This window comes from Hipposideros armiger, unplaced genomic scaffold (assembly GCF_001890085.2).
Source record: "Hipposideros armiger isolate ML-2016 unplaced genomic scaffold, ASM189008v1 scaffold_297, whole genome shotgun sequence".
Taxonomy (NCBI): Eukaryota; Metazoa; Chordata; class Mammalia; order Chiroptera; family Hipposideridae; genus Hipposideros; species Hipposideros armiger.
Window position 1 is genome coordinate 202,940 of NW_017731647.1, and position 11,611 is coordinate 214,550.

General features: G+C 41.6%; 2 protein-coding genes across 2 annotated transcripts in view; one reads left to right on the forward strand and one right to left on the reverse strand.

Annotated features, from left to right (window-relative positions):
* ST7L (suppression of tumorigenicity 7 like) overlaps positions 1-5,542 on the reverse strand; it is a 79,246-nt gene extending 73,704 nt beyond the window's left edge. Inside the window, exons 1-2 of the mRNA XM_019659156.1 lie at positions 5,270-5,542; positions 3,458-3,540 (exon numbers count right to left, since the gene is read on the reverse strand). Of these exons, the coding sequence (XP_019514701.1) occupies positions 3,458-3,540; positions 5,270-5,477 (291 nt within the window). The 5' untranslated portion in view covers positions 5,478-5,542. The remainder of the gene's footprint in view (positions 1-3,457; positions 3,541-5,269) is intronic.
* Positions 5,543-5,982: 440 nt separating this feature from the next.
* Positions 5,983-11,611, forward strand: part of CAPZA1 (capping actin protein of muscle Z-line subunit alpha 1) — a 37,894-nt gene continuing 32,265 nt past the window's right edge. Inside the window, exon 1 of the mRNA XM_019659173.1 lies at positions 5,983-6,238. Coding sequence (XP_019514718.1) covers positions 6,077-6,238 — 162 coding nt within the window. The 5' untranslated portion in view covers positions 5,983-6,076. The remainder of the gene's footprint in view (positions 6,239-11,611) is intronic.

An 11,611-nucleotide genomic window follows, 5' to 3' on the forward strand; every position in this document is an offset into this window, starting at 1 on the left:
GAACAGACAAGCTGTTGTTCTTCAGTCTTAGTTGTGGAGGGTGCCAGTCACCATCTGGCTGCCCATCGACAGCTCGTGGCCTCTAAGCTCAAGGTGCTGTGTTCAATCTTAGTTGCAGGTGGGCGTAGCCACCATCCCATGCGGGAGTCAAACCAGCAGTTGTTAAGAGCGCATGTTCTATCCACTGAGCCATCTGGGTGGCAGCTCAGTTCAAACTGCCAAATTCAGTCTTAGTTGTGGGTGGGCATAGCCCACCATCAAACAGGCAATCTTGTTGTTATACCAGCTGAGCCATCCTGCCACCTGTTGGCAGCTCAGCGACAGCTCAGCTCAGGCGCAGCATCACTGGCCCATGTGGGACTCCAACTGGCGACCCTGTTGCTCGGAGCTCGGGCTCTTAAGCCAACTCTTAACCAATTGAGTCACTCAGCTGGCCCTCTTTTTCAACTTTTGAGTCAACTTTTGAACAGAAATGAGCAATGATAATAATTGCTAATACTGATTAAGGATTGTGCCAAGTTCTTGATATGCATTATGTCATCGAATCCTCACAACTGATTTTAGAGATAACACAGATTCCAGTTTTTAATAACTAGCTCTGGTTCACACCATCAGTACTTGGTAGAGCTGGGATTCTTACTCAGGTCTGCCTGACTTCAGAGCTTCCAACCATTACAAAGACTGCCTTCCAAACACACTTCAGTGTGTGTGTATATATGTGCAGGCGTGCGTGCGTGCGTGCGTGCGTGTGTGTGTGTGTGTGTGTGTGTGTGTGTGTACAAGTTGGATAAGTCCAAGTGGTAAATATAAACATAATAAACTTTGCTAATGAAAACTCATCAATATTACAAGAGTGATGACATAGTTTAACCTTCAAAACATTACTTCAATTTCCTAATTTTAAAACTTTGGTTTAAGGGTCAGCCGAGTGGCTCAGTTGGTTAAGAGTTAGCTTAAGAGCACAAGCTCTGGGCCGGTGGAGTGGCGCATTGGTTAGGAGTTGGCTTGGGACGCCAGCTCTGAGCAGCGGGACCCAGTTTGGATCCCACATGAGGGCCAGTGACGCTGTGCCCTTTACAGCTAAGATGGTGAACAAAAGCTCAACCTGGATCTGGGCTGCTGTGAGTCGCCAGCGATGGCATAGGCTATAGTGGGGCTGGCCGGCAGCAGGCATGAGCCGCCGTGAGCCACTGTGAGTGGCCATCCAATGGCCGGCGACCAACTGCCTCAGCTGGGAAGAGCGCAATGATAATACCAACATGGGAAAATGAAGCAACGTCCTCCACAACTAGACTGAAGAACAAAAAGGACAGCAACTTGTCTGTTCCCCTTACCCAATTCCCCAACGCTGTTCCCCTCCCCCAACTCCCCAATAAAATCTTAAAAAAAAACACAAAAAACCCCCGCAATCTCTGAGCAACAGGGCCACCAGTTCTATTCCCACATGGACCAGTGATGCTGCACCCGAGCTGAGCTGCTGTTGAGCGCCAACAGGTGGCAGGATGGCTCAGCTGATGAGAGCACATGCTCCTAACAACAAGACTGCCTATTCAATGATAGGCTACGCCTGCCCACAACTAAGACTGAACTCAGCACCTTGAGCTGAGCTGCCACCCGGATGGCCCGGTAAACAGAGCCCACACACTGAACAATAAGGCTGCCGGGTTCAACTCCTGCATGGGATGGTGGCTGTGCCCACCCGCAACTAAGACTGAACTTGGCACCTTGATCTGAGCTGCCACCCAGATGGCTCAATGGATAGAGCATGCGCTCTTAACAACGAGGCTGCTGGTTCGACTCCCACACATAGGATGGTGGCTATGCCCACCTGCAACTAAGATTGTAACACAGCACCTTGAGCTTAGAGGCCACGAGCTGCCGACGGGCAGCCAGATGGCAACAGGTGCCCTCCACAATTAAGATTGAAGAACAACAACTTGACTGGTCCCCTTCCCCAATTCCCCAATTAAAAAACAAAAAAATAAAATAAACTTTGGTTTAAAAGGATAACATGTATAATATATATGTAAGTTTTCTCCCCTCATTTAAATGAGGAAATTAAGACTCAGAAAATTTATGTGACTTGCCCAAAGTTTTCAGCTAGTAAGTGGCAGAGTCAAGACTCAAAAGCACATCTAGTACTAAGACGAATGCTTTTTCTACTACATCAGCTGTTCAAAGATAGCTAATTTTCTTTTATATGCTATTGATTAAATATGCTAAAATATGTTTAATTATGAGTGACTTTATAAATCAATATATATTGAGGCTTATATTAACCCATAGTTTTCATCCTGAATTTCTCATAATTTTTTTAAATGAAGTTAGAAATCCGTCTGGCATTTCACTTTAACAAAATGGCCAAGTGTTAGTTGCTATAAAAAAAAGACAAAACCAAAACACTCCAATATAAATGCCATTAATTCTACTATAGCTGGAGAGCACCACCTAGAGATGAAAAAAAAGTACAGAAAAATTCATTGGCCATGCATGCCGTAATACTTCCTAAGATTTTACCTGTAGCAGTATTTTTTCAAAAGTTTATACTAGGAAACACTAGTTCCTAGGGATGTTAATAAAGATCATAATATTAAAAAAACATTTTTTTAGATTAAAAATACTAGCTTGATCTTAAAATAAGACAATGAAAAGCTGAATTAAAGTTAAACAGGTTTCTTTATTGTGGGACTTCTCAGAAAAACAACAGCCTAAATTCATAAGGTGTTCACTCTGAGTTAGCTACCACGTTGTTACAAGCTTTTACACACATTATCTCATTTAGTCCTCATAATCCTATGAAGTATATACTATTATTATCCCCAGTTTACACATAAGGAATTTGGGGTATAGAAAAGTTAATTAACTTACTCCAAGTCACACCACTAAAGTAATGGTTAGCCTGACTCCAAATCCTTGCTCTTAAACACTCCAAACAAGATCAATGGTAGCCTAGGAGCTGATTCAAGACATATACACTTTTAGTCTGCTCAATACTGCCAACATTAAAGGATTGTGAGGTTTTACATAAAACCTGTATATCCAGGTTCTCTTAAAATCATTTGAAAAATTGGAAGATCTGGTAATAATGGTCTGCAAATCTACATGGCAACAATCAGCTTTAGCCCCTTCTAGAAGGTGCATGCACGGTCCAGATTACCTAGTAGGCAAAGTACATACAGAATTGGAATTCTTACTCTCTGCCCATTTCACTCATTTTTGTTACCCAGCTGGGCCCTGTAGGCATGTAGTTTGGCAACCCACCTCCCAGTCCCCTTTCTATTTGATACACTAATGAATACAATCAATCTCTAAAAGTGGAGGGAGGGGCAGTGTTTTTTGACATGCTGAACACATTTTGAGAATGCTGATCTAGAAGTAATTATAGTTATTGCAACCATATAAAAAGATTTGATCTTTATATAAATACCAAAGCATGAAAGAAATGGAAACTACTTACAAATATTAGTCCTGATATCAAAGAAGACGTCCCTGTAAGTGCCACATAGAATTTGGGCGTCAATGAATTTAAAAATATTGTCACTGCCAAAAGGAAAGGAAAAAAAAATCAATGTTTAAAAATGTAAATTCAAAGTACTCAAGTTAAATACACAGGTGTCTTTAAGAGTGGAGGAACCTAAGTGCGTTGATATCTAGTATGAGATTCATTTGAGAAAGTTTTAATTTTTAAACACCTACTTTAAAGTCCCATTGTATCATATCTTAAAAATGCCTTCACATGTAAGGGTAGGATTCTACACTATTTGTTAAATAAGCAAATCAAAAGGACATACTTTAGCTCTTTTGAGAATAAAACTAAGAACTTATAAATCATAATTTAGATAAGAACTTTTGCAAATCTACAAACTAAACAAACATCCTGTTACCAAGAAGATTTAAAACCACTCTCTCATTATTTTGGTGAGACACAAACCAGTGTTTCAAATTAGAGGAAAAGAAATAGTGTATGTATTTGATGCACAGCTAGAGAGGGAAAATAGCCCCAACAGAATAGCAACAAACTTAGAGCGCTCTCCCTGCACCTGACTCACTGAAAGACTAGACCTTCACTTCAAATAACTATCTCATAAATATTTTGAGTTTTAGAAAGAAATAAAACTTTATAATAGTCAACTTCTCTCATCTAAATGCTGTATCCATTTAACAGGTAGAAAAAAATGATCAACAATGAATAACATTTCACTGAGCATACAAGCCACTAGTAAGCACTTCGTTAGCCTGTTACAGAGACACCACATTAGCTCTTTCAGTCTAGGAAGGACAGTTTATTTGGCTTGTTTTAGTGTGTTAGTTATATCTGAATTTACATAGTACCTATGTAAAGTCCAAAATATTGAAACATTATTTCAGTGTTTCATGTCACCTCATGGAATAGTAAAGGGGACATTTGCCTTTTCTTGCTACAAAAAAATAAACCACGATATTGATAGTCATAGTCATCACATAATAGAAATACTTCCATCTTGTTCTGAGGTTGCTAATCAGAGCTTGAGTTGAAATATTGTAATGACGTGGGAAGAGGCCCTGGCTCCCCTCCACTTTGTCCTGGATACAGCTAAAGGGTGGAATTTGCAGAACCCACTTCTCACACGTCTTTGTGTCTTCAGCCCAGACTACATTGCAAGCTCCCTCCAAATGTTGAAAGAACTAAGGAAAGAACTCACCACTGTTTGCGGCGCTCTTTCTCTTTACCTCCTGTACTTTTCTATTTTATTACTCAAGGTAAAGCCCCAAACAAAGAACCGACAAAAGTATCACGAAAATGATGTCTTGACAGTATTATTATAAAACGTGAGAATGGCTGGCGAAGATCATGGCATGTTTTCTTTTAGCTCTTTAAATAGAGAAGCGCTTATCTTTGTTGTCTTGGGTGTAGCGACTCTCAGCTGTGCCGCGCGGGAGACTCAAAGGAATGATTTTCAAGGGATCCTACCAGTGGTGGGGGTGTATATAAATTCTGCATCCAAGTCTGAAAATGCTCTCATCTGTCCTACCACCTGAAGCTTGTCAGATGGCTTTTCCTCGGGAAACGAGGACAGAGGAGAGAGGGAGGATCTTAAGAGCTTTAGGGAGGAGCCGGTAGCTGCCGCTCAGGTTTGACAGTGAGCTGTGGAGTTGCGGCCCAGGAGAAAAGGAACCCACTGGGTCGCGCACCACAGACTCACCCTCCGAGGCCCTCCAGTGACTACCGAATCTCTGCCCTTTAGCCCTTGCCCCCCCGCCCGTCCCCGGGGAGGTCTGGGCCTCTCACCCGCTGCCAAATTCTCACACAGCCTCAGCGGGACTCTTAGGGCGTAAAGCAGCCCCAGCACCGCCACGAACCACAGCGAGGCCCCAGTCCCCGCCAGCCCGGCCCGCAACCGCTCCCTCCAGCCCAGCGGCGGGCTCAGGCCGGGAGCAGATGCAGGAAGAGAAGCCGCAGCAGTCGCTGCTTCACCCAGGCCGTTACCATCCGCCATCTTGCCGCTCCCTCAGGCGCCGGGAGCTGGGAGGGGAGGAGGGGAGGAAACCGGGAGTCGGGAATCCTGGGATAGTGGCGGACCTGAGGGTGGCCTCTGTGAAGGCTGAGTCCCAAGGAACGGGGACCCAGAAGGTTTGGAAGGTGGAGGACCGTCCAAGGACTGGGGCTACCCTATTCCTTCGAAGGGCGGGAAGGGGCGAATACAGGTACCTGTTCTAGAGGAACTGGATTGAGATGTGACCCCCGGAATGAAGTGCTTTTGCTTGCATACGAGTGAGGGTCTCCTTTCACCCCCCACCTTCCTGGGGTTGAAAAAGCTATCGACAGAGCAGGGGCCGAGCAGCACTTAGTCGTTTTGGACTCGGCTGCCATGGAAATCAGTGATACTGGGAAAGCCTATAGTAGTAGCAAGTGCTATTTTGTCGGATGGAGCCCGGGTACCAAGAACTTTCGAAACAGACTCCCGGCTCGCATCCACAGATGAATGGGGGAATGAATGTAACTCGGTGAGCGAGATAATCGATTTCAAGTCATTTAAGGCAAAGCCGACTTCCCGGGGCGCTGGCTCTCGGAACCACCCCGCTGCCCGTAACTGACATGGCGCCCTCCCGTCGGCGTTTCCGGGCGGGGCCTTCCGACGGCCCCTGCGGTGATTCCATCACTCTTCTTCCTTCCCGGCCTGCCTCGCGCCGGGGCCGGGCTGGGCCAGAGCTGCCCAAGATGGCCGACTTCGAGGATCGGGTGTCGGATGAGGAGAAGGTAAGGGGTCCGCCTCTCTCACCCCCTCCCGCGACAGGGAACAGGGTCCCGATCCTGTTGCAGTGGGAACCCTGGAAGTGTTCCCAGGAGCAAAAAGTTTCTTAGTCCGTGCTGGCATACGCTCTCTGCAGTTGGGACTCTTTCCTCTTGAGGGGCTTTCCTATGGCTTACGGTGGCCCCAGTTCCCCATTCCTCAACTCTCCTTTTCCTCCCGGGCCCGAGGCACAGCCCAGCGGCTTCTCAGAAAGAAAAGAGATTTTCCCTTATTGAATCGTGACTGTGGACTCTTCTCTATAATTTAAAGAGGGGGGCGATGGTGATGTCGCAACGTATCAAGAAGCAATTATTTTACCGCTTTTAGCTGTTAGGGCTCATCCCATCCCCCCATTTTTATATGTGATTGAGGCTAGTTTAGGGCGAGTCACTTCCTGGTCAGGGTGGCCTCTAACTTCCCTTTTGCTCCTCCTTCCCCAGGAAGTGATTTTGTAGTCACGACTCCTCGACAGGGAGAGGTCCCCTCGACACATCCACCTCTTACCTACTATAGCTGAGCTAATTCGCAGTAATAAATGTGTAAGCCTCAGGACATTGGATTCAGGATTTGAGCACCACTCTTCCCCTGTAGACACTCCCTTGATTGTATGTATGCATCTAAGGCTCCCGTGGTGACTCCATCCCTTGGATCTTACATAATTTTAACGATAATTTTTGAAAAAGTTTTCGATTTCTTGTTAACAAATCAAGAATAACCAACGGATTTTTTTTTTGAACTCCAGAAGGTTTTATATAGCACATAAAACTCGTGTTAACACATTCAAACCTGGACAAAGCATCGTGCCTTCTTTGATGCTCCACTGCGGTGTCTTTGATTACAGTTGAATTTGTCAGTGTGTAACTTGTGTACTTATTTCTTAAAAAGTGTTTTAAATACAAGAGCATAGTCTGTGTTAGGTGGGGTAACTTTTTCCTGACAACTGCACACCTTAATAGTTTGCCGTTTTTTCAGTACTGTGTGATTTTAGGGCCTGTAGAAATTAGAATGATTTCACTAGATGACTCTATAAAGGACAAGAATTATGTCTTTTGTTTCCCACAGTGGCTGTTACAAAATGTGCACCCTCGAGTGCTCTGTAAATGTATCTGGACACTCTCTTTTTCCAACAAAAGAGACTGGGATGATGGAGGGGACTGTTTATGATCCAGCATGTGGCATGTCATTTTGAAATGCTGAAGACTGTGCTAAACACTCACAAGCCACTAAACAACACTTTAGCGTTAAATTTTCTGTTTCTTGGAAATTCTCATAAATGTAAGTTTGAGGGGAAGATATCTTATGTATGAACTTATGCTGGAGAGGAAACTATAATAAATGCATATTCTAAGACAAATAGTTATGATTCAGGTGAAGTTAAATTACAGTGAAAATCATGGTATAACAAAACATTCGTTAGTCCAACTGATCATCTATTTATTAAGCAAAAATAGTGTTATAACAAAATTTCACTAAGAATTCAAATGACAAGTTTATTGTGCCCAAGCAGCACTGCATTACTGGTGTTGTCAGGTTTTTCTCTTTGACACTGGATTAGAATGCCTTTTTAATTAAACTTGGGAAAACATATGTATTTCAAAATGCAAATTAAGATGTCTTTGGATAGTGACATTAATAACATTAATAGTCTTGATTTTATAATAGCAGATCTGTGACCAAGTTCCTCTTCCAGCATACCTCTTTCGTTGCTTAATTTTAATAATGACATACATAGCAAGTAAATCAAAACTAATAAGGTAAATCTGCCATGAAATGTTGATGAATTTCATGCTCAGTAAACAGTTTTTAGATTAACCACATTGTCTTCATTAGAATGGATAAGAATAACTGATATAGTGAATGTCTCATATAATAAATCCATATGATTTGAGATTTCTAAAATTTTATTAGGCTCTTATTCACAGAGATGAAACTGATCTGTATTGCTCTGTTGTGGATCTATCTGTAAGTAAAAAGGAAGTGCTTTGACTTGTAAGATTTCTTCGGTTCTACAGCTTTATACCTACCTTGCACCCTTTTCCTCCAAGCTTCTGATTCCTTTTCATTGAATTCAAGAATTGAGAAAGTATTTTTCCAGCAAGACTTGTCGATATTAATATCTTAGCAGTCATAAACAATAAGTAACCCTTAAATGAGAATCCTGTCCAACAAGGTATTTTCAGCCTTAATTTGTATTGATTCTTCCTTGAAGAAACACTAGTTTTCTTTTTTTTTTCTTTTTTCTTTTTTAACTAAGACCTCAACTGCATTTGATTTGGGGTTTTTTCGGGGGTTTTTTTTTAAGGCATATACGTCATGATGCCAAATATATTTTAATTAGTACTGCTTTTTATCTTTGTTACATTTTCTGAAAGCAGTGAACCCAGAGATGAATTTGGTGATGATGGTTCCTGATTTCCTTGCAAGTATTTCTATAAAAACTAGTAAGATCAACCATTCTCATAGCTAACTGCTGAAGTTTTTATCACTTTATAAAGAGGAAGTTGGGTTTTTTAACTTCTGCGTTGTGACCTGAAATGGTCATGATGAGCTGCCTAAATAAAACAGGAAGTTGAAAGTGTAATAATGCTTTTAGTCTTATCCTCGAGTTCAGTTTCTGAGAATGAGCTCTACTCTTTAGTTACTTCGTTCTAAATGCTTAACAAGACCAAAATGACAAGATACCATAATTAGGAAACTGGAAATATGAGATGAACTATTTGTTTGGGGTTTTTTGCACTGTCCATTTCCTTTATTTCATGATTCAACATTTTAAAAATATAAACCTAGAGGGAATTTTAAGTCTGAAAAAAGTGCGATTAGCATATTTTTTCTTTCACTTAACTAGTGGAATATTTGTGTACAACCTTAAAAATACTGTAACTAAGAAATGGATCTGTATGCTTTAAGTTTAGACAATGATATCTTTAAGGCACTTTTTGAGAAACAGGTTTATCAAAATTATTCAGGGGAGATGTTGAAAATGTTGTATATAAATACAAAAGGGCTCTATTAGAGGTCCTGAAAAATACTTATACTTTTAAACTGTATTTCCTTGATTTTGCATTACCTCTTTAATTTACTAGATGAGTTATTACCTGTATAGAATGAAGTAATCCTTAAGCTTTTTTGACATGGGTATTTTCTAATAAGTCAGTCAGTGTTCACACTGCCATGCTTTTATCTTCCTTCTTTTCAGTTAGCTTTGCTAGGTAGTATTCATATAATCTGTTACAAAGTTATGAGACAGGAGCATAAAGTCTAAGCTGATAAAAACTCAGATACCCAATCTTGGGTTAAGAGTATAGGTTTATTACATTTCCTTTAAAACATCCAGCTGTTTTATTAAGACCAGCCTTAATGCTAAGCAAAGCAGTGTAATTTGTCAGCAGATTCTCACCCCAGGTTTGTCTGATTCAGAAGCCATGCTTTTTTTCCACTACACTTTTCTATGTAACCATGAATGAAAAAAACAATTGTTTAATGAATTATAAATGAGGTATTGTGGTGTAGCAGTAAAGAATGATTTGGGAGTGTTGGGAGATTTGGCCTCTCCCTGCTGTGCTTTTAGTCATCTGTGTGATTTTGGAAAAATCACTTAACCTGTATGGTCCTCAGTTTTCTTCCAAAACAGGTAGATAAGGTGAATTGGATCAAACCAACCAAACAAAGTTTAATGAACTTTTTCAAACTCTAATTTAAAAAAAAAACTTTTAAAAATGGAAACATTAAAGTATTCTAGGAGTTTCTGACATTATCTGCTTTTGCACATTTGTCCTGATGACGAAACTGAATTCCTTGGTAACCGAAACCATGTCTTTTTATTTAATGCCTAGCATAGGACCAGGTACATAGTGTAGGCACAACCTTTGGTATGAAATAGACCTATCAATTACACTTTCATTCATTCTTATATCTCTCTCCCCAACCCGTGCTCCCTCATCTTCAGCCCCACCCCCAATTATTTCTGGTACTCTCTAGGTATTTCTTGTATTCGGGAATGTGCCCACGCTTTGGGGGCCCCTTTGGGCATTCGTTGTGCCTGAGCATCTGCTGCCATTACTGGTGCTCTGCCTTGCCACTGCTGGGAACATTCAACATCTCTGGGAACATTTTCCCATAAATCCCATAAAGCTGCAAACCTTACGCATACCAGAATGCCTGTGTATATATACTTCTAGTCTTGCAAAACCCCTAATCAAAATATATCCTTCATCTGCTACAAGTCCTCTTCTTTAGAGCTCAGAAAAATATACAAGATAGGATCAGGTGTCATTTGCTTTTTCCTCTCTCCAGGCCACAAACTTCTCTAGTCTTCTTGGGGGAATGGCAGAGAGTTTCAGTCCTTATATGGATCAGCTCCTGAAAATAAAAACCCTAGCTAGGGGAAATTAGTCATGATACTGAAGACAATTTGACTACTTGGGGATTTCTGAAGTAGGTGATAATTTTAATATGCACTTACTATTATTTTCCCTTTTTCCTTCATTAGAACCTCCTGCCAACTTGGGCATTTCTGTTCATCCCACTATTGTTCTGTATTTTAGTCACACAAACTCAGAACGTCGGCATCATCTTTTTTCTCCCCTAGCCTTTCCTCTCATGTTCAGTTAAGTAGCATTTCAGTCCTGTTAAGTCTGCCTTCTTATCATTACATTCTGTTCCTCCGTTTCCATTAGTTTTTAAAAAAAATTCTTTTAGGTAGATAGGAACTATAATCACATGCCTAAAATTAAAATGGTAAGTGGTAGCAAAGAACATGAATAAAAGGTCCCCTCCAACCCCTGTTTTCCAGCCATCCAATGCCCCCTGAGAGGCAGCCCATGTACCGGTTTCTTTTGTATCTTTTCTATTCTAAGCAAATCCAGACAGATAAACTTTTCACCTAATATGTCTCACCTGTCCACATTTCTTCTACCATTGTCTTCACTCAGGACCTTTTCTGATGCTTGAATTGTTTTTTTGTTTGTTTGTTTTTTGTTTTTTTTAAGCTGAGCCATCCTGCCACTTGTTGGCAGCTCAGCTCGGGCCGGACTCGAACCACTGTTGCTCAGAGCTCAAACCTTTGAGCGAGCTCTTAACCAACTGAGCCACTCGGCCGGCCCTTGAATTGTTTTTGGGTTTTTTTCGTTTGTTTTTTTAAGATTTTTATTGGGGAATTGGGGGGATGGGAACAGTGCTGGGGAATTGGGGGAAGGGGAAAAGGCAAGTTGCTGTCATTTTGTTCTTCAGTCTAGTTGTGGAGGACGTTGCTTCACTGGTCCAAGTTGGCACCATCATTGCACTCTTCCCGGGCGAGGCACATCAGTCGCTGGCTTCTGGACGGCCGCTCACTGCGGCTG